Here is a 23,214-nt window from a genome sequence, read left to right on the forward strand (position 1 = left end):
ACAGGATGGTCCTGCAAGAAGCACCACCTTAGAGCAGAGAAGGTTAAGGGGAGATTTGATAGAGGTGTTCAAAATTATGAGGGGTTTTGATAGAGTAGATTAGAAGGAACTGATTCCACTGGTGGGCGGGTCAGTAACCAAAGGACACAGATGTAAGATAATTGGTAAAAAAAATCCAGGGGGGAGATGAGGAGATTTTTTTTTTACGCAGCGAGTTGCTTTGATCTGGAACGCGCTGCCTGAAAAGGTGGTGGAAGCAGATTTAATAGTAACTTTCAAAAGGGAATTGGATAAAGACTTGTAAAGGAGGAATTTTGCAGGACAATGGGCAAAGAGCTGGGGAGTGGGACTAATTGGATAGCTCTTTCAAAGAGCCGGCACAGGCCGAATGGCCTCCTTCTGTGCTGTATGATCCTATGATTCTAACAATATTAACGCAGTTCATGGCAAAGGCAATTTCACAATCTCACTCCAGGAGGCAATAACGACAGCTGCTCCTGCATGCTTCTTTGAAGCTGGTTCTGAGGTAACACTGGCGAAAGGTATATTTTGCAAAAGAGGAAAAATACAATGAGATGGATCTGAACATTGTAACTTATGAGGCCTAATCTACTTGAAAAAATTGGTCATATGCCCCTGTCTAAAAACCATGGGGGAGATTTTAACCCACCCCACCTGGTGGGAACTGGGGGTTAAAATAGCTGTGCAAAGACTTACCACCCTGTTCTCAATCAATTACCAACTGCCGCCATCTTAAGTGGGCCCTTTTAGGCAGCCATGGCGGCCGCCTGAATCAGGCAGGAGCCTCATTAATACATGCAAATCGGGGTCCTATGATAACATTAGGATCACAATGGCATTTTAATGGCCTACTGAGTGGGCCGCCCACTGCAGGCACCCTGCTCAATAAAAGCTGGCAGGGAAGTTCAGGAGGCCCTCTAAAGTAAGTCAAAAAATTTCCTCAGCAAGGATGCTCCTCCTGACCCCACAAGGAAAGTCGAGGCCTATGCTGTCCTGAGCTTCCCCCCACCAACTTCCCATCCTCATAATGGCCCCGATCATGGGGGAATCTAGAACTAGGGGGCATAGTTTCAGAATAAGGGGTCGCCCATTTAAAACTGAGATGAGGAGGAATTTCTTCTCTCAGAGGGCCGTAAATCTGTGGAATTCTCTGCCCCAGAGAGCTGTGGAGGCTGGGTCATTAAATATATTCAAGGTGGAGATAGACAGATTTTTGAACAATAAGGGAGTGATGGGTTATGGGGAGCTCCTGCTCCTATTTCTTATGTTCTTATCTTAGAACATAAGAACATAAGAAATAGGAGCAGGAATAGGCCACTTGGCCCCTCAAGCCTGCTCCGCCATTCAATAAGATCATGGCTGATCTTGGGCTCAAAGCCACTTCCCCGCCCGCTCCCCATAACCCTTCACTGCCCTATCTTGCAAAAATCTGTCTCTCTCCACCTTAAATGTATTTAATGACCCAGCCTCCACGGCTCTCTGGGGCAGAGAATTCCACAGATTTACGACCCTCTGAGAGAAGAAATTCCTCCTCATCTCAGTTCTAAAAGGGCGACCCTTTATTCTAAAACTGTGCCCCCGCGTTCTAGATTTCCCCACGAGGGGAAACATCCTCTCTGCATCTACCTTGTCGAGCCCCCTCAGTATCTTATATGTTTCAATAAGATCGCCTCTCATTCTTCTAAATTCCAATGCGTATAGGCCCAACCTGCTCAACCTTTCCTCATAAGTCAAACCCCCTCATCTCTGGAATTAACCTAGTGAATCGTCTCTGAACTGCCTCCAATGCAAGTATATCCTTCCTTAAATAAGGAGACCAAAACTGTACGCAGTACTCAAGGTGGGGTCTCACCAATACCCTGTACAGTTGCCATGATGTGGAGATGCCGGTGTTGGACTGGGGTGGACAAATGTAAGAAGTCACACAATACCAGGTTATAGTCCAACAGTTTTATTTGAAATCACAAGCTTTCGGAGCGCTGCTCCTTCGTCAGGTGAGGTGACTTCACCTGACGAAGGAGCAGCGCTCCGAAAGCTTGTGATTTCAAATAAAGCTGTTGGACTATAACCTGGTGTTGTGTGACTTCTTACATCTGTACAGTTGCAGCAGGACTTCCCTGCTTTTATACTCCAACCCCTTTGAAATAAAGGCCAACACTCCATTTGCCTTGCTCCATGGCGTATCTTACTGCCGGCGGGTGGCCTCCGAGCCCTACGATTTTGACCTGCCCAATTCGGACAGGCAGCTGGCAGCGTGCTGCAAATGAAGCCCAAGAGTTGAAACAGCTCTGGCTTCAAACTGATGACTTCGGATGGATTCGACGGTCACCAGGCACACCCGAAACCCACTCCCAGTTAAAATGACTGCCCCAAATGTCGGTAATCTGATTTGGCTTTCTCTTTAGGTCAGAGAAATTCCAGGAATCAAAATCTTCCAGTCATCTACAACCATGTACTTTGCCAACGCTGAGTTGTATGAAGACGCGCTAAAGCAGATGGTAAGAAAATGGATTCAAAGCTCCACTGTTATTAATATTTAATCATGAGGAGAAGGGAAACTTCTTACTATCTATCAGCAAAGCAAGGACAAATCTCTGTTTCCACTGTGGTGCGGTCTCCAGACAGACTTCTCTCTCCAAACACTCAGCTAAAACAGAAGTGCGTCAACCTGAACCCACCCAACCTTCGAAATGGCACTGGTTCATTGGAGTGCTTTCAGATAAGTGTGCAAGAATGATTGTTCAGGTTTTATGTTCTGAAGGGAGACTTGCAGAACTGAACCTGTTTTTATTGGAGGGATGGGATGAGATGTGATGCAGGTTTTAAATGCTGAGAAGAATGGATAATGTAGATGCATGCAAGTTATTTAATTTAGACTGTGAGTGCAGAACTGGAGGATATAAATTGGAATAAAATTTACATGGTGCAGGCAAGACTTGAGATTAGAAGGAATTTTCGCCCCATAGAATACACACCATCCCCTTACTGAGAAAATTAGTTAATCTATTCTCCTCTCTGTGCTGTTTGTTATTTAGTTCAGTTAGTAACAACCTACAAAAGACTGCAGAGCTTCAAAATGTGTGATGTGCATTCATCAGTTGTCTTGTTCACTGTCAATCATACAAACAGCTCCAGGTCAAAAGGAAGCAGTCAGGGAATTAATTACGAGTACAAAGTCACACCAATATTGGCACATACTCATAATGCTGGCCTTGAGAAAACCGCAGTAAAAAGCACAAGAGTGACGCAGGTTAATTCCATATTAGATAATCCTTCCCCCCTGTGGGAACCACTCTGCCTTTGCTCAGTACTTTACCAATCTGTGGACAGCACTCAAATATGCTGTGAAACTTCTAAACCCCAGTCTCCTCATTTCTGAAGCAGTACATGGAATACAGTTTGGAACGGATAAATTTTGAGCATCAGAATCTGATTCCAACCAGCTTGGCTTTTCCAGTGTACAGTGTTATAATCTGCTTTTTCCTTTCGTCCAGATAAAATTTAATAAAGATTGCACATTGGCCATTCTTGGTTAATGTTTTATTTGAGCCACTTGTGGCGACTCCCATGCATTCTGTATGTATTAAGCCTTGATTTAAGATCATGGCTGCATTGGGAGCTGATCTCAGGTGTTTAAAATCACATAGGGGGTCTGGAACGCACTGCCTGAAAGGGTGGTGGAGGCAGAAACCCTCGTCACATTTAAATAGTACTTGGATATGCTCTTGAAGTGCCGTAACCTGCAAGGCTACGGACCAAGAGCTGGAAGATGGGATTAGGCTGGATAGCTCTTTTTCGACCAGCGCAGACACGATGGGATGAATGGCCTCCTTCTGTGACGTACATTTCTATGATTCCAAAGCACTTATCCATGTTCCTCCTGAGCATGAATGAGGATCATGAGTAACAATTAGGACAACAATGGGAACATCATCCCCTTTCCAAATTCTCCTTCAAGTTGCACACCGTCCTGACTTGGACATGCATTGTCGTCCCTTCATCAATGTCATGGAATTCCCTACCTAACACCATTGTGGGCGCACGATCTCCACATGGTTCAAGCAGAAAGCCCACATTCTCAGGGTAATAAATGCAGCCTTAACAGTGTCGCCTACATCCTGAGATCAAATCTAAAAAAAAAACAAGACATGCGCACCATATTAACAATTTTCTCTGAAAATATCACACTTGCTAGCTTTAACAATTCGTCATTTCTGTCAACACCCAGTGGCTTAATAATCCTCTTTACTGTGTTTTGCCTGTAGACTGGAATTAATGTCACTCGCTTAATTTCGAAAAAGAAGAAAAGAATCACGAAACTCAAACAGAAGCTGAAAAAACAGGAGAAGCGGGACAAGAAAAAAGCCAAGAAAGCGCTAAAGGTAGAAATGTTCCGCTCAGCTGGGACAAACAAATGGTTATCTGACTTCCTTGGAGCTGCTTCCTGAATTTTTTAAATGCTGTTTTATTATCTTCTTTCCAGGCCTTTGTTCTTAAAACTCGTGAGAAACATATCTGTTTTCACTGTCATGTTCTTCACAGGTAGCCAGGCCCGGGAATGCTTTGTGACTGCCTCCACCCAAAATAGGACACCACATACAGTATTCCCTGGTTGAGAACTCTTCCAGTGCTGTTCTCTAAGCAGCTGCTAGAATCCTCATTGAATCTTACAGCACAGAAGGAGGCCATGCGGCCCATCGTGCCTGTGGCAGCTCTTTGAAAGAGGCTATCCAATTACAGGAAACTCTCTTTTAAACGGCACCTAAATATCCGGAATTCTCTATTAACCGGCAAAATTCATACTCCGAAAACAACACATCAATAACCGGAAATGTTGCCGAGTCCGAGTCTCCCACGGTGGCCGAGTTAGTCAGTGGGGGTAGTTCTCCAAACTGCCACTACTCAGCTTCTTGGCGCTGTCAGAAATCCGAACACCTCAATAACAGGAGTCTCACTCTCCCGCGCTGCCGGTAGTCTCTTCTGATCCGCCAATTACTGTATACTGCACATTTCTTGATTTTTTTAATTTTTGTTTGTTAAAAATAACTTCGGTAGATAACCCTCTCCATCATCCGGAATTTTTAATCAACCGGCAATACGCTGGTCCCGTCGGTGCCGGTTACCAAAGAGTTTCCTGTAGTCCCACTCTTTCCCCCTAGTGATCGAGGAAAGCTACGACCTTATCCCAAGGTCATTGCCTCTTTCTCATCCTATGGGGATGTACCTGTGACAAACTTGAGGGCAAAACTTGTTTCCAATTGTAAGAATCTCTAGATGTTATTTTTAGAATTAATATTTATAGCATGGCATTATTGCAGCAATTTAAAAAGTACCTGCTATGTCTGGTTTCTAGGAGGGCTGGCTGTGTTCCTTTATAGAGGGAAGGTGGGGAATACACAAAGCAGTGTGCAGCTTCCCTAAAGGAAATGATTCATCCTGTTTATGGGAATTGCTTAACAAGTATTGGTCGAAACAAAGTCCACCCAGGTAATAGAAATAATTAATATTAATCCCCAGATTGTTACCTTCCTACACTTACAGACTATAGATTTTGCAATTATTCCTTTAGGAGGTCTTGCAAGCAAACCTCTCGTAGTTTTACTTTGTCCTGAAGGCATTGAATTGCTTGTCATGATTCTGAAATATAATTTTCATTGATGGTTTTGATTAATTGTGAAGGTACATTTTTATCTTCCTTTTGTATTGGATTGGCATCAAAAGGGAACATTTGTGGTCCATATTATTTAGTTCTCGGTTTGCTCTACTGTTAGATGGGGAAAAGATAATGAAAGATTCTCTGAGTTGTCTTTTTCCACATAAAGGCTGTTCCTCACAGCCATGTGATCCAAGTTATGGGTATTAGAATCATAGAATAGTACAGCGCGGAAGGAGGCCATTCGACCCATCAAGTCTGCGCAGGCTCTTTCGAAGAGCAATCCAGTTAGTCCCACTCCCCCACTCTTTCCCCATATCCCTGCAATTTTTTCTCCCTTAAATATTTATCCTATTCCCTTTTGAAGGCTACTATTGAATCTGTATCCACCATCTTATCAGGCAGTGCATTCCAAATCCGTTCATTAATAACTAGACATTCTTATTATGAACACAGCTAGCTTCTAGCTAGTCATTTATTCAGTACACGTTCTCTAGGTACAGTATCTGTAGAGATGCAGCATGTGTGCTCCTGTGTGCAGGCTGCCATCTTGACTGTTGCCTTGTGGGTAGCCTAGTGCCTCATGGGTAATGTAGTCTTAAACACATACAGCTGGGTAGTGTAGTCTTATACATACAGCTATATACAGCTCTACAGCTCCACCTAGTGTCCACTATAGAATGACATGTTATTGATCATTACAGGCTACTATTGAATCTGTATCCACCATCTTATCAGGCAGTGCATTCCAAATCCTAACAGCTTGTTGCGTAAAAATGTCTTTCCTTATGTCGCCTCTGGCTCTTTTGCTGATCACCTTAAATCTGTGCCCTCTGGTTATCGACCCTTCAGCCGTTGGAAACAGTTTCTCTTCATTTACTCTGCCTAAACCCTTCATGATTTGAAACACCTCAATCAATCTCTTCTTAGCCTTCTCTGCTCTAATGAGAACAACCCCAGCTTCTCCAGTCTATCCACGTAACTGTAATCCCTCATCCCTGGAACCAAGGCTTCTTCGGCAGCACCTCCCAAACCCACGACCTCTACCACCTAGAAGGACAAGGGCAGCAGGCGCATGGGAACACCATCACCTGTCAGTTCCCCTCCAAGTCGCACACCATCCTGACTTGGAAATATATCGGCCGTTCCTTCATTGTCGCTGGGTCAAAATCCTGGAACGCCCTCCCTGACAGCACTGTGGGAGTACCTTCACCAGAAGGACTGCAGCGGTTCAAGAAGGCGGCTCACTACCACCTTCTCAAGGGCAATTAGAGATGGGCAATAAATGCTGGCCTTGCCAGCGATGCCCACATCCCAGGAACGAATAATTTAAAAATATATATTTTTTGTAAATCTCTTCTGTACCCTCTCCAAAGTCTTCAAATCCTTCCTAAAGTATGGTTCCCAGAATTGGACAGAATCCAGCTGGGGCCGAACTAGTGTTTTATATAGGTTTAGCATAACACTGTGCCTCTGTTTATAAAGCCCAGGACCCCATATACTTTATTAACTGCTTTGTTAACCTGTCCTGCCACCTTCAAAGATTTGAGCCCAAGCAACCCCAGGTCTCTCTGTTCTTGCATCCCCTTTAATATTGCACCATTTAGCAAGTATTGTCTCCCCTCATTCTTTCTACTGCAGACTTGGGACTTTTATTGTTTTGACGTAAATATTCGAACTTAAGGTAAGTATTATAATCTAGCTAAATCCACTGTGCTTGATCTCACTTCTGTTTAATATTATTTAATGAACTTGATTCATAGTTTTCAGCTTGACTCATATGGTTTGTCACTGTGGTGCTTTCCTGTGGCATGCTATTCCAGTTAATCCATGCATAAGGACACGTTTCAATGATGGCTTGCCTATGGAAAAGCGGACCTTTGCATTGGGTGCAAGTTAAAAAAAAGTGTTGAAGATTTGCCCAAATCATAACAGTAGCTCTCTTCTATTCAAGTTTTGCCTAGATTGATCCTGCTCTGATTCTGGTGACCATACATGGAAGAATCACAAGTGCAAATCCACATCCTACTGCTCTCTTACAGTGTTGACATACTGATGCTCCGCATAACAAAACTGCCTGCTTTCAAATGTTATATGTAGCAATGTTCTAAAAGTAACTGCTAGCTCATCTAATATTTTCAGTACAATAGGGAATACAATGAAGTGACCTGTTGACAATAATAATACTTTGATAATTCTATTGAATTAAGCCAGATAATTTTTTTTTAAAGTTTTGAACGATTGAAGGCATATGTGCTCATCACTTGGCAGAAAAGGTCTGCGGTTTTCCTGTATATGGACCCAATGAAATGGTTGAGGTGGATATGCTGAAGCCCCTTTATTCCTTCCTATCTCCTTATGTTGTTGCAACTATTCAATGTACTTTAAGACGTTGCATGTTATAACAATTCTTTTTAATACAAAAACATTTATCTCTCTAGAAATCGCCAGAGTTTGAATCAGGAACAGTTGGCTCAGTCATCATTACCGAGAATGTTGGTAATGACAACCCTATCAGCGTCGAAATGGATTTGAGCCTTGACCCACCACCTAAAGTCAGCAAGAATCCTGAGGAACAGAGTCTAGAGGCTCTTGGGCTTCCAAAACCAGCTGTTCATTCCCTTATACTTGACTTTACTCCTGTCAACTTTGTGGATAGCGTCTGCATCAAGATTTTGAGAAACGTAAGACAAGCCTTGACTCCATTCTACTTTGATTTTTATTGTTATTTTTGGTGCTCCTCAAAATAAGATGTTGGAACAAGGAATGATATGTGCTCTAAAAATCAGAAAATGCTGGAAATACTCAGCAGGTTAGGCAGCACCTGCGGAGAGAGAAACAGAGTTAACGTTTTTTTTGCTTTTGTAATGATATGTGCTTCCACTTTTGTCACCCAATCTCTTCATTGAGCACTCATGTCAAGTGTAGCAAGATGAATATAGACTGGATTTTCTGCCCGTAGAGAACCTAGCCCTACACAATAACTGCCTTTATTTTGCCTCAATGATGTGCTTTAACCCCATCTTATAACAGCACACCCTGCTGCACCACTGTGACACTTCATTTGCTGCACCAACCACTTTTGGCACTACTGACATTAAGGCCAGATATAGTGCTCGGAAACTGAACCCATTGGGAATCGGATTAAGATGGCACAAGCTCAGTCCTTACAGCTGCCAGACAGAGGAAGCATCCACAACAACACAAAAAGCAAAACACTGCAGATGCTAGAAATCGGAAACAAAAACAGAAAATGCTGGAAATACTCAGCAGGTCAGGCAGCATCTGTGGAGAGAGAAACAGAGTTAACGTTTCAGGTCGATGACCCTTCGTCAGAACATCCAGGAAATATCCATCTCATCAGTCTGGGCTAGATTTAAACCCAAGTCCCTAAGGTGAAAGAGCCAACCGTCTAATCCACAGTACCATCCACTTCCCGTCAGTTTAATCATGTTGAAAGGCAGCCCCATCAAAGATGTGGCACTCTGATAAGCTGCGCTGTGGAGTGATAGGCTGCCTGGCACACTGCCTGTCTTGGCCGCAAGTCAGGCACGAGGTCACCAGGTGCTTTTTCACAGGTAGGCTGGTAGATCCTACACAGGGAAACGTTAGACTCTCATGCTGTTGATCCAGGTTCAAATCACAGTCTTGACCTACACTCCTCCGCATTCATTCCATGTCTTTTTCAGATCACTTGATGGACCATCTTGTGGTTCCCTGGTGAACTGCATGAAGTGGTGGGCGCAAGCCCTGGCCTTTCACATCTGGGTTTCTCTCCAACATCCAAGAATAATAATCTAAGAACAATAATCAGAGGAACCACAGCACAAGCGGGTTTCTGGTATTGCTCCAACTTCTGATCTTTAGAACAGGTTAAAATCGAATAAATAAATTCCCCCATCTTCAAGAAAAATTAAAGTTGGACCAAGTCAAGATGTAGAATCGGCTTTCACGTGATCAATTTTTATTTTTTCTTGGATTTTGAGGAAGACCAACTTCGTAAAATAAAATGTTTCTCGGGTAGGGCGGTACAGCTCCTTGGAACAACAAAGTGCTAGGGTGGCAGGACATGGGTTCAAATCATGTCACGATTGCTTAGAGACCGAGTTACCAATCTCACCTGTACTGGTATGGGAGACAACATGAGGCTCGCAATAGAGGAAATGAGCACAGCAGGGTGAAACCAAGAAAGGGTATGAAAATAGCTTTTAAAAAGAGCCCTCACAAAAAAAAATTCTTAAGTAAAATACATTGGTGAGTGTGCTTGACTTCGGACTGCTGTGTTTTTAAGTGGGGTGTGTAATACATGTCTGGTTTTTTTCCTCAAGATGGTTATCAGGTGTCAGAAAGTTTGGGGAGCAAGGGTTTTCAACTTGCGAGGCAGAAATTCTTGAAAAAGCTGAGACCCCACCTTTTGTTTAAAGGACAGTTTCTACTTAATGCAAATATCTTTTCCCCTTCGAAGTAGACAAAGCAATTTAACTCAGTGCTTTTAAATTTCAGATTTTCCGCGATTATAAGGATGTTGAGGTTGACGTGTACCTGGCAGGATGTCACTGTAAGTATAAGATGGACCATTTCAAATGGGATGTGCTTGATTGCTAACATGATATTGCAGCCCTGTTGCTGTGTGACTTACTGCCTAGAAGTGTCCAGATAAACGTAATGACAGACCCTACTGATAGATCGCCTTCCATTCTATCTCAAAGTTCCTTTGTAACGGCGGGAGAAGACTTGCTGGCTTAGCTGGTAATTGCGATACGGAATGTGGAAACAAGGCCAAGGGGGTAATTCTAACCTAACCCGCCCATCGGGAAACTGACGAGGTCGGTGCAAAGCCGGTTTTGCACCCCGTCCAATATTATTCCATTGACTTAAATGGAGAGTAAAATCGAGCGGGGAGTAAAACCGGCATTGCACTCGACCCCGTCAGTTTCCCGACGGAAGGTCTAAGTTAAAATGGCCTCCAAAGAGTCCAGGGATGTCCCGGGTTCAATCAGTGCTGAATTTGTTGATCTCAGCCAGGCAGCAGTAGAGGGGGCCACAATTATTATGGTTTGTAGAAGTTTACCTATATATTGGCCCATGGGCTAAAATCCTGGTGATCTCGCCCATCAATGGCCTCCGCGGAGCATCCACCCGCCACCAGGTTTTGCGCAGTCTGTTAGAGGGCACCTAATTAACACAGGCTGGTTGCACTACGGCTCCACATCTATGCCATGTCGGTGGGAGTGCCCCGACTCCTCCCCCGAGTCTCTCCACAGTCATGTGTAGGGAGCCGATCCAGAATTTATTTTAGTTTCTCTTTTCTTCGAGGGTCCAGGCCACATCCCTGTTATGACTTCTGGGGAGGTTGGGGGGACTAGCCTACAGTACTACATCAGGGCCCTTCTCGGCCAGAGAAGCAGAAGCTCCCAATGTACGGAGCCCCTGCCCCCCCCACCACCACCTCCGAGAACGCCCCCTTGGCATCATTGGCCTTGTAAGTGGCAGGCGGAAATTCCATCCCTTACAAGGCCGACTGCTGAGTCCCAGAGTCCAGCTCCTTGCCTGTTTCCAGGACAGAGTCCCGCCAGAGTTCCAGCAGGAGCCGGACGAACACACGAGGAAATTCAGGGTCATGATCTTAACTGAATGTTGCTTCTTTCAGGGGCTATTATTGAGCAGTTTGAAAAAGGAGAATTCTTTGGGAAAAACATCAACAAATCACAGCTTTTTGCCACTGTGCACGACGCTGTTATGTACTGCGTGATGAAAAACAATCCGTCTACTGATCAGGAACTCTACATGGTCTGTTGCCTTCATTTGTATTTCTTATCGCTATGTCATTTTACATTTTTACTCATAAGGGGCCCTGGATTTTTACCTGGATTTAAACAAGTCTTTGCTGGACATCCTTATGTAAAATAAACAAGCCTCAGGCAGCTCTTGCGATTAGAGGAAACCTATTTTTCCCACCTCCCCAATGAGTACTGGACAGATTCCCAGCTAGTGTTGTGGTGTGGATTAGCTCCTTCAAAAAGAATGGGATGAGGTTTTAGTTAGGAATACATTCTGGGTTACCAGACTATGTACGGGCAGAGATGATGTAATGTTGCATGGAATAATGGTCCATGAACTGCTGGCACCATTGAAATGCCATTCGGGGGGATGGGGCAACAATGAACATGGATAAACAATGTAGAATGTAGGTTCGGAGAAGAGCAATCCAGTCACCAGTGTTTAGTGTGCAATGGGGTTAACATCAGTCAAGTGGATGCTATGTAAATGATAGGGTAACTTAGGAAGTGTTTGAGATAACTTAGTGGTGCGATACCACTGATTACTTAATGTGATTATTTATACCCTCCCCATCCTTACTGTTTGCCCACGGAGCAAGGAATTGGGCAGAGAATTCACATGGAACAGATTATGACCCTGCATTTTCAACCCTATTCCCACATGCCTCCATTGGTTTAGAATAGAAGAGTGGAAAAGTGCTTTCAAATAGACAACTACTAACGCGATGCCCCCCACACACCACCGCCGTGACGGGATCTTGCCCCAAAGCTGCTGGAGTAAATTTTCATCTTCACTGCATGGATGGTAATCTGGTGAAGCAGATTGGAGGACCCGTCCGATTTCAAGTCCATTGAGGTGAATGGAATAAAAATCCGGCACTTCTATAATGGACAGGTGGTCCACTCTGCCGGATCACTGTCCATGTAGTGAGGTTGAAAACATACCCCACTGAGATTGTATTTCCACTGCAATTATTGCGCCGGTGCAAAGTGGTTTCACTCATTTAAGCAATCTCTCCAACAGAACATGTTATGAAAACATCACTAACGGTGATGTCTGGTCAATTGGGAAGAGTGTAGAGTGAGCTCCTGATCTCTATCATACCATCGTGAGGGAGGTGCTGAGCCAAGGCCAGACAGTGTCCACAGGAAATGACAATTTAAGGGAGGGTCGCCCATGATCACTTTGTCAACTTGGTTTGGCTCAGTTGGTAGCAGAGGGTTTTGGATTCAAGTCCCACTTCAGTAGATAATCTAGGCTGACACTTCAGTACACTACTGAAGGTGCTGCACTGTTCGAGTTACCGTCTTTTGGATGTAGCGTTAAAGTGAGGCTCTGTCTGCCTGTTCCAATGGTTCAAGTGGATGTTAAAGATCCCACAGCACTAACCATAGGAACAGGAGTAGGCCATTCAATCCCTTGAGCAAAGAAGAGCATGGAGCTTTTCAGTGGTCAGGCCACCATTCATCCCTCAACCAATACCACCAAAAATAAATTAACTGGTCATTTCTGCTGTTTGGGGCAACTTGCTATTTTGAAATTGATGGTTGTGTTTGCCGACAAGACAATACAATGACTGCATTTCAAAAGCAATTCATTGGTTGTGAAGCACTATGGGATGACCTGAGGACATGCTAAGTCATTGTACGAATGCAAGTCTTTCCTTTTCTTTGTCTTTGTTCTTTCTCTTTTTCTGCTTCTTCACTGTCATGTACTCCCTGGCAGTTGGTTAGCCATGGGTCTGGCAGACACCTGGGAGCAGGTTTCCTGGCTGCTCCCTTGGCCAGGGTGATGAGTGTTGCAGATAGCTTGAGGAAGGAAGGAAAATGTTTTCGAAAACATGTTAAATTGCCTGTAAAATGGGAAGGGCTTACAGTGTTCCCAACTCCCAAGATTGTGCTGTAACATTCTGATCCCTTATTCACAGAATGGAATCGGTGCACTTCCCCCTTCACAGGGCCGAGAGCAAGAGCCCAACCGTGAAAGTGTAAGAAACATGCTTTACATAATGTTTTACATGTTGCTTAATGCCAATTAATCTGAATTATCTATGGAAAACACAGTGCAAATTCTTCTGCATCACCAGATTTTGTAGAGGTTCGTCATGGATACTAAAAAAAACCTCCTGTTTCAATATAACGACCCAGATTTAACACATCAGTGCTCCTGGTGTGCGTGTGCACTGTGAATGAGTATCAGAAAGCTTCAAACTCCCTGCCTGTGACAGTTGGAAAATGATAGGCCACAGGGTGCAGAATCTCCTGATATCGGGCCAAGGTACTTCTTCTTAGGCAGTCCCTCGGAACCGAGGATGACTTGCTTCCACACTAAAAATTAGTTCTCAGGTGACTGATGAGTCCAATGCGGGGCCTACAGTCTCTGACACAGGTGGGGCAGACGGTGGTAGAAGGGGTGGGTGGGTGGGGTGCTTGGGTTGACGTGCACTCCTTGCGCTGCCTGCGCTTGGCTTCCGCTTGCTCCCGGCGAAGAGACTCGAGGTGTTCGGCGCCTTCCCGGATGCTTCTCCTCCACTTTGTACGGTCCTGGGCCAGGGATTCCCAGGTGTCGATGGGGATGTTGCACTTTTTCAAGGAGTCTTTGAGAGTGTCCTTGAAGTGTTTCCTCTGCCCACCTGGAGCTCCGAGTAGCGCGCTTGCTTTGGGAGTCTCGTATCGGGCATGCGGACGATGTGGCCCATCCATCGGAGCTGATCGAGCATGGTCAAAGCTTCGATGCTGGGGATGTTGGCCTGAGCGAGAACACAGACGTTGGTGCACCTACCCTGCCAATGGATTTGCAGGATCTTGTGGAGGCAGCATTGGTGGTACCTCTCCAGTGCTTTAAGGTGCCTGCTATACATGGTCCATGTCTCTGAGGCATACAGGAGGGCGGGTATCACTACTGCTCTGTAGACCATGAGCTTAGTGCCGGGTTTGAGGTCCTGGTCTTCAAACACTCTCTTCCTCAGGCGACCGAAGGCTGCACTGGCACACTGAAGGCGGTGTTGGACTTGGTCATCGATGTCTGCCCTTGTTGACAGTAGGCTCCCAAGGTATGGAAAGTGGTCCACATTGTCCAAGGCCTCGTCATGGATTTTGATAATCGGGGAGCGGGCGGGGGCAGGTTGGTAGAGGACCTTTGTCTTACGGATGTTTAGTGTAAGGCCCATGCTCCCGTATGCTTCGGTGAAGGTGTTGATGATGGTTTGGAGTTCGACCTCAGAGTGTGCACAGACGCAAGCGTCGTCTGCATACTGTAATTCGATGACAAAGGATGGGACGACCTTGGATCTGGACTGGAGGCGACGGAGGTTGAACAGTTTCCCATTTGTTCTGTAGATTAGCTCCACTCCACCGGGGAGATTACTGAGGGTGAGCTTGAGCATTGCAGCAAGGAAGATCGAGAAGAGCATTGGTGCGATAACACAGCCTTGCTTAATCCCGATCCATATGTGAATTGGGTCTGTGGTGGATCTGTTGGTCAGGATCATGGCTTGCATGTCGTCGTGAAGCAGGCGGAGGATGGTGAGAAACTTTTGAGGGCAGCTGAATTTGAGGAGGTCACTCCATAATCCCTCACAGTTGACAGTGTTGAAGGCCTTTGTGAGGTCAAAGAAGGCCATGTACAGTGCTGTTCCCTGCATTTCTCTTGTAATTGGCGCTCAGTGAAGATCATGTCCATTGTGCCCCTTAGTGGGCGGAATCAGCATTGCGACTCTGGGAGGAGCTCTTCAGCCACTGGGAGAAGGCGATTGAGGAGGATTCTTGCAATGACTTTCCCTGTGGCAGACAGCAGGGAAACTCCTCTGTAATTACCGCAATCGGACTTGTCACCTTTCTTGAAGATGGTCACGATTACAGCATCTCTGAGATCCCCTGGCACGCTCTCCTCCTTCCAAATAAGAGAAACAAGTTAATGTATTCGCGCCAATAGTGCTTCTCTGCCATGCTTTAGCACCTCGGCAGGGATTCCATCGGCTCCTGAGGCCTTGTTGTTCTTCAATTGTCAGATGGCCTTTTCAACCTCATGCCGGACTGGGGTTGTGCTGAGGTGGTGGCGGGTAACATGCTGCGGGATGGGATTGAGGACACTCGCGTCGAAGACAGAGGCTCGGTTAAGGAGATCTTCTAAGTGCTCCTTCCAGCGGGCACTGACTGCCTTTCTGTCCTTGATGAGTACCTCTCCATTCTTGGCCCGCAGTGGGGTATGACCTTGGGTGCTTGGGCCCTTGGTGGTCTTGACTGCGCTAAAGAATCCACGTACGTCGTGGTTGTCGGCTAGCTGCTGGATCTCCTGCGCTTTCTCCACCCACCATCTGTTCTTTAGGTCGCGAGTTTTTTGTTGGACCTCGGCCTTCAGGCGTCTGTAGAGCTGCTTTCTTGCTCTCGAGTTGTGTTGCTGTTTCCAGATCAGGAATGCCTTGCGCTTGCGGCTTATTGGCTCCTGGATCGCCTGGTCATTCTCGTCGAACCAGTCTTGGTGTTTCCTGGTCGAGTGACCGAGCGTCTCTTCACAGGTGCTGATTATGGAGGCCTTGAGTGCAGACCAGGCGCTGTGGACACTCTGTGTCTCTGAATCACTGGGAGTCGCCAGGTTGGTTGTGAGGTGCAGGCTGAATAGGGCTTTCTTAGCAGGGTCTTTGACTGCTCCAGCGTTGACTTTCCTGAGACATTGCTTCTGTTGTCGCCGCTGTTTTGGGGCTACGTTGATGGAGATGACAGAGTGGATTAGGCGGTGGTCTGTCCAGCAGTCGTCAGCTCCTGTCATGGTGTGAGTGTTGCGGACGTCCTTGCGGTCCCTCGCTCGGACGATGACGTAGTCCAGCAGATGCCAGTGCTTGGAGCGAGATACTTAGTCCAAAATGGACCAACAGGCCAGTAAAGAAAGCCCAGTGCACTTCCGCTAGCATCTTTGATCATCCAAATTGCCTGTTTGCAAACAGGAATATTCAGGATGCAAAGCAGAAAACAATGGCAATGCAACATCTTTAACCGAGAAGAACAGTGTGTGGGCCAGCTTCAGGTTTAGTTGAAATGCAGTGAATGGGCTGCAGTGTGCAGGGTTCTTGGTTACTTGTCACGGAAACGTGTAGTCATCACCAGGCTTAGGAGCGGTCTGTTGGTCTCATGCCAAAGATACAGCACAAATATGACACTTATATAGCCCACCTTTAACGTAGAGATACACTGCCTAAGGGTTAGTGGAGAAACATCGCGGCTGCTTCACAAAGCGGGAGGGGGAATGCACAGTGAGCAGGGGTTAAAGGGAGGCAAGCAATGGTACAGTGCAAGGATGTGCGGGGGTTTGGGAAGAGGAGGGTGTTGGTCAAAGCATGTTGCCTGAAGGATCGGAGGTAGAGAGAGCAGGCTCGAGTTGCTGGGATACTGAGAAATACATCTAGGCTTACCAACCCACCAGGATTGCCCTGTAATCTCCAGGAATTGAAGATTAATCTCCAGAACACTGCTGTGAGCAACTCCCAGGAGAAAAACCATAGGAACGCTAAACAAAATTGTAGGTGGCGGGGGGGGGGGGGGTGTTTCATTTCCTTTGAACACTTTCATTTATTAGTTATAAAAATATTGGAGATGAGGGGAAAAGGATGGTTCACTAACAGTCAAGATTAATCCAATTGGGTAACAATAAGGCAGTTCACTTTCTAATTGGCTATGGGAAGGCAGTGACGCCTGTAGGATGGACCAATGGCAGGTGTGTGGGGGCGGGGTGGTTGGAGTTGGGAGGTCATGTGATGAAATCTCCAGGAATACACCCAACCAGAGTTGGCAACTCTAAGTACATCGCTGCACCACATAAACCCCGTCACCGCCCCCCACACCCCATGCCCATGGAGATAAAAAGAAAAAAAATTCTACATGTTGGAAATCTGAACTAAAATCAGAAAACCTAAGCAATACACAGCAGGCTGTCGGCATCTGAAAAGAGAGGTGAAGGATTTAGGCGAAGCTCCTTCATCACGGATACACCAGTGAGCTCCCAGCCTCAACAGTGGAGCCATTTTGGGATCTTCTCCGGAGGGAAGGGAGAGTCATGGGGCACTCCTTACAAATCCAACAGATCCTGCGAGTGGCGTTCTGCTTACCTTCCCACCAATGTTCCCTCTGATTTTTTTTTTGGCGGGGGGGTGGGTTTGGCTGTGCGGCCCCTTTAATGGGCTGCGCAGCTCGTTCAAAATTCCGCGCATGCGCGTTTTTTCCATTTAAAAGCCGGTGAGCCGGTTGAGCGGGAGCTCCAGCACGCTGCGCAGCCACGCAGCTTAAAGGGAACATTGCTTCCCACTCTGTGACACATTTTAATCTCTTCCGTGTTTGGCAATAAATCTATTCGCTTTCGGGAAAGAATGAACATACTCGATGATTTGCGAGATCATGTTCCCTCAATAAGGTTCTTGTACTGTTTGGTGCGTGCAACACTGTCATCTACTGGTAGCTTTGATAATAACATTGATTAGTCCAGCAATCGCCTGATCTTGATATCAAAATTGATGCTCGTATGAAAGGTTCGGGTCCGTAGCCATCTTGAAAAGCACTTGGAGCGGAATAAAAGCTGCTGAATCCCCTCATCCTCTGCCTTTGCCAGCTCCTGACTATTCCAATGCTCCCCTGGCCAAACTCCCATCCCCCTCCCTCCGTAAGCTTCAGCTCATTCAAAGCACTGCTGGCTGTACCCTTTCCTACAAGTCCCATTCACCCATGACGGGATCTTGCCCCAAAGATACTGGAGTAAATTTTCATCTTCACTGCATGGATGGTAATCTGGTGAAGCAGATTGGAGGACCCGTCCGATTTTAAGTCCATTGGCGTGAATGGAATAAAAATCCAGCACTTCTATAATAGACAGGTGGTCCACTCTGCCGGATCACTGTCCATGTAGTGAGGTTGAAAACATACCCCACTGAGATTGTATTTCCACTGCAATTATTGTGCCGGTGCAAAGTGGTTTCACTCACTTAAGCAATCTCTCCAACAGAACATGTTATGAAAACATCACTAACGGTGATGTCTGGTCAATTGGGAAGAGTGTAGAGTGAGCTCCTGATCTCTATCATACCATCGTGAGGGAGGTGCTGAGCCAAGGCCAGACAGTGTCCACAGGAAATGACAATTTAAGGGAGGGTCGCCCATGATCACTTTGTCAACTTGGTTTGGCTCAGTTGGTAGCAGAGGGTTTTGGATTCAAGTCCCACTTCAGTAGATAATCTAGGCTGACACTTCGGGCTGGATTTTGTCAATGGGGAGCTTTTGGAGGCGGGACTCTCGCTTGTCGGGTTTTAGTCCCACCTCCATCGACTTGTGGCCAACCCATCCTATTTTCCCTTATCTGAGGAAGGATGTTCTTGCCATGGAGGGAGTGCAGCGAAGATTCACCAGACTGATACCTGGGATGGCAGGAATGACGTATGAGGAGAGATTGGGTCGATTGGGCTTATACTCGCTGGAGTTTAGAAGAATGAGAGGGGATCTCATTGAAACTTATAAAATTCTAACAGGACTAGACAGACTAGATGCAGGAAGGATGTTCCCGATGGCCGAGGAGTCCAGAACCAGGGGTCACAGTCTAAGGATAAGGGGTAAGCCATTTAGGACAGAAATGAGGAGGAATTTCTTCACCCAGAGAGTGGTGAACCTGTGGAATTCTCTACCACAGAAGGCAGTGGAGGCCAATTCATTAAATATATTCAAGAAGGAGTTAGATATATTCCTTAAGGCTAAAGGGATCAAGGGATATGGGGAGAAGGCAGGGACAGGGTACTGAATTTGGATGATCAGCCATGATCTCATTGAATGGTGGAGCCGGCTCGAGGGGCCGAATGGCCTACTCCTGCTCCTATCTTCTATGTTTCTATGTTGACCTTGTTAAACCCGCCCAGCGGGCTCAGCAGGCCAATTAAGGCAAAGCCGGTTACTGGTGACGTCAGCGAGTGACGTTTCATCTGTCAAGAGCTTTTGACAGATGAAATGTCATTGTTTTGACAGCTCTATGTTAAGGGGTTATTGTTGTTGTCATTGTCGTTATTATTATAAGCAAAATTTGGCAGTCAATGTAAATTAGAAAGGAGATCTGGGGATTAAAAGAAAAATGGAATTTAGAAACAGCAGAACTATTTTCTTCTTTGTATCCCTTTCAGGAGGCGAGCACCAAGTTATAATACTTGAAGATTGGTGCTGGGATATAAAATCTGTACCATTTTGGAGAAAAACATCACTATCTGGAGAAAGCAGAAGATTTTGATTCTTTCGGTGTTTAAAAAAAATCCCGTCTCAAAATGGCACATTTTAACCTCTTCTGTATTCTGCAATAAAGAAAAATGAGACGAGACATGTAGGAAACTGTAAAAATCATTCTCAATATGAATATTATCTAAGTCCAAAACTGTGTGAAAAACAGTTTGGGCTGTGGAGTTTCAACACTTGACCTCTAGGACTCGGGCAGTCCAGATCGAGAGGATAACGGTCTCATCCCTCTGCTTCTCCGGTGTTCTTCCATCCACCATGCAACTTATTTTTCCTCTCTAAATCTTGGTCCTGAATAAAATTGATTTTAATAGGCCCCTGTTAGACACAGTTTGAAAGTATTTTCCCTCTCTAGTTCAGAGCAGGCTCGAAGGGCCAAATGGCCTTCTCCTGCTCCTATTTCCTATGTATTTCTTATGTTCTGCTTAATCTTAAATACAATAGCAAAATACTGCAGATGCTGGAAATCTGAAATAACAACAGAAACTGCTGGAGACACTCAGGCCTAGAAATTGAGTTTTGGCTTAGCCAGGGTTTTAGCGCCGGAAGTTAGTGCCGGCGCTAAGTCCCCCTGCGCGCGCCAAAAATTCAGCAGGGCCGCGCCCAAACGGCTGCCGGCGCTACTGAAGGGTCTTTGCGGCGGTAAATCGGCGCTAACTGCCGTTTCGCGCCGCAATTCCGGCGCTGCGGCACCCGATGCGGTGCGGCAGGCTCGGGAAGTGCAGGCCTCCTCCTTCCCTTAAGGAGGAGCTGCCTGCACCCGGCCGCGGCCCGCGAAAATCTTTTTAAAAATGAGCCCGGCACCTCGGACAAGTGCCGGGCTTGCTTCTGTTCCGGGGGAGGGGGGGGGGGGAAGTCCGGGGAGGGAGCTGCGGCCAGGCAGCCGGCGGGAAAGCGGCCGGCCGCCGCGGGGCCTTTAATGCGCCGGCGCAAAGACTTGTAAGACTCTGTTGCCAGAGTCTTAGTTGCGGCTGCCACGGGCGAGGCGGCCGCAACTGAATTTCGGCGCTGGGGCCCGTCGGCATGGCAACCGGGACGCTGCGCACACCGATGACGTCATCGGTGCCGGCGCAGCGCTACCGGTCTACCGCGGCGGAAGGGCCCCAGGCAATTTCGGCGCCGGCGCCAATTGCAGCGCTAGGCCCTCCAGCGCCGCAAAATCGGCGCTAAGGGCACTCAATTTCTAGGCCTCAGTATCTCACTCTAGCGCCCTCCCTCCTCACGTTGTTGCCATTAGGCGATGCATTCGGGAGGGGGCAAGCTGAAACCAGAATGGTTTATGAAGCTCATACTACCTACTACACTGTGCGTTTGGAATAAGTATAGGAGCCCGCTGGTGCTTTTTCTGAGGCTACGCTTCAAAAGCTTTCTCAGAGCAAAGAAGGGAAGCTCTGGTCTCTGTCTGACCTGAGGCACCGTCATTGGGGACTGATCCTGCAAGCCCATTCAGCAGGTCAGTAAACCGAGGGGATGACTAAGATTAGGCTGGTAATGGAAAGGCAGCATCACATCATATTAAATGGTAAGACGATAACAAAACAGTGAATGATTTATTCTGAAAGCTGACAGTGCAGCAGATAAAACCACCGACAGCCACGGTGCTAACACTTTTCTGGGTAGCCAGGAATTGAATCTGCCCACCGGCAACCCTTTAATACTCTTAATCGATGCTGACAGGGGAAAAAAAATGGCATCCGGCTGCACTACGGTCCCTGGTATTTGATGACCATTAATGCCACAAATAAGCACAGATTGCTTTTTTTAAAGAGTGCATTGCAAACCCATACAGTCAGAATGGTTTCCTTGCAGTTTGTATAACCCTGAGCAATGCACTTAGCCCTTTCATTTCTGTGAGAGATTTTCCAGTTTTTAAAATATGCCACAAAAATGTACATTTCTAAATTAACCAATCCCCCTTCATTTTCTTAAATTTCAACATATAATTATTTGGTAAGTTATTAAATTATCAATGTACAATATCAATTTTATGTTAAGTGTTCAAATTTAATGATTATTAATGTATGGCACGATGATTTTTTTCTCCTTAACAACCTATTCAAAAAGTACAAAATTTGAGAACGGTACTTAACTGATATATATTCTTTAAATAATTGTTTTTTTTGTAATTGTATTATATTTTTAATTTTGGTGTAAAACTGCTGCTGCATTGGAGGTTCACTATCAGGCTTCCCTTTTGAAAATTAAAACATTAAAAAGAATGACTTAAATGTGTGTTCCATTCACGTCAATTATTTTTTTAAATGATTGTTTATGCAGTAATATGCACCATATGGACTGCAGCGGTTCAAGAAGGCGGCTCACCACCATCTTCTCAAGGGCAATTAGGGATGGGCACTAAATGCAGGCCTAGCCAGCCAGCGACGCCCACATCCCATCAATGAATTAAAAAAAAGTGCTGGTAAGACCATTGCAGAATCTGGTTGTTACTGTGGCTGATAGTGAAGCAGTCAATGATTAACCCAGTCCATTTCCTGTCTCCACGTGTCCCAGCCCCGCCATTTCCCAGTTACTTCAGTGACTTTGTCATTTCAAGTGTGCGAAAGAGCCAGCAACAAAAAAAAATATTCAAACGCCATAAACAAAGAGGGGGACAGAAAAAAAACAAAGAAAGAGAGAAATAAACCAAAAGATGTCGGATGGTTCTCATAGTTACTTTGCAAGGTTATTCATCATTTTTTTCCAAGACTGATTTTAAATGCAGTACTGAGGCTCGTGGCTTAAGTGAAAACCATTACATCAGGTGTGAGCCACTCAAGCATGTACCATGGAGCCTCATGATCCACATAGGAAGTTTGGATGAAGATTCCCATTAATATGCAGCTATCTCAAGCTGCCAATACCAACAGATCTTGGTGTTCAGCTTTAAGATGTATCCACCAGTGAAGGAGCAGCGCTTGTAGAACAGACTTTTCCAAAACTCCAGGCCTGCAAAATTAAAACAGCGGAAATCACCACAGTAAGAAATGCAAGTGCAAGTAGAAACTGGGTTGTTGGAGCTTTGAGGGCCAGGCAGATGGAGCTTATAAGCTGCATATTTTCCAAGGGCCACAGTTTGTATACCCCAGGGAATACAAACGGTAGCATAGTGGTTATGTTACTGGACTAGTAATCCAGAGACCTGGACTAATGATCCAGAGACATGAGTCGGCAGCTGTGGAATTTAAATTCAGTTATTTAAATAAATCTGGAATAAAAAGTTGTGACCATGAAACTACTGGATTGTCGTAAAAACCCACCTGGTTCACCACTTCCCTTCAGGGAAGGAAATCTGTTGCCCTTACCCGGTCTGGCCTATATGTGACTCCAGACCCACAGCAATGTGCTTGACTCTTAACTGCCCTCTGAAATGGCCTAGCGAGCCATTCAGTTATATCAAACTGCTGGGAAAAACAATGGCCCAGAAATTCGGGTCGGGGGCTTCCCGCGGGTGCCGGCCGTTGAGTTGTGGGCCCGCGTGGGATTCCGATCCTGGGCCTGCTCCAACTG

The 23,214-nt window shown here is 45.9% G+C and overlaps 1 protein-coding gene across 3 annotated transcripts in view; it reads left to right on the plus strand.

Annotated features, from left to right (window-relative positions):
- Positions 1 to 21,939, plus strand: part of slc26a6.2 (solute carrier family 26 member 6, tandem duplicate 2) — a 208,508-nt gene extending 186,569 nt beyond the window's left edge. For all 3 annotated transcript variants that reach the window (XM_086001956.1, XM_086001954.1, XM_086001955.1), the window contains exons 15-21: positions 2,427 to 2,519; positions 4,287 to 4,403; positions 8,116 to 8,358; positions 10,178 to 10,232; positions 11,325 to 11,464; positions 13,383 to 13,442; positions 19,602 to 21,939. In XM_086001956.1, the coding sequence (XP_085858082.1) occupies positions 2,427 to 2,519; positions 4,287 to 4,403; positions 8,116 to 8,358; positions 10,178 to 10,232; positions 11,325 to 11,464; positions 13,383 to 13,442; positions 19,602 to 19,622 (729 nt within the window). In that variant the 3' untranslated portion in view covers positions 19,623 to 21,939. The remainder of the gene's footprint in view (positions 1 to 2,426; positions 2,520 to 4,286; positions 4,404 to 8,115; positions 8,359 to 10,177; positions 10,233 to 11,324; positions 11,465 to 13,382; positions 13,443 to 19,601) is intronic.
- The last annotated feature ends 1,275 nt before the right edge of the window (positions 21,940 to 23,214 follow it).

The sequence above is a fragment of the Somniosus microcephalus genome, chromosome 11 (assembly GCF_052327205.1).
Source record: "Somniosus microcephalus isolate GS21.2 chromosome 11, FLI_Smic_1.0, whole genome shotgun sequence".
Classification (NCBI taxonomy): domain Eukaryota; kingdom Metazoa; phylum Chordata; class Chondrichthyes; order Squaliformes; family Somniosidae; genus Somniosus; species Somniosus microcephalus.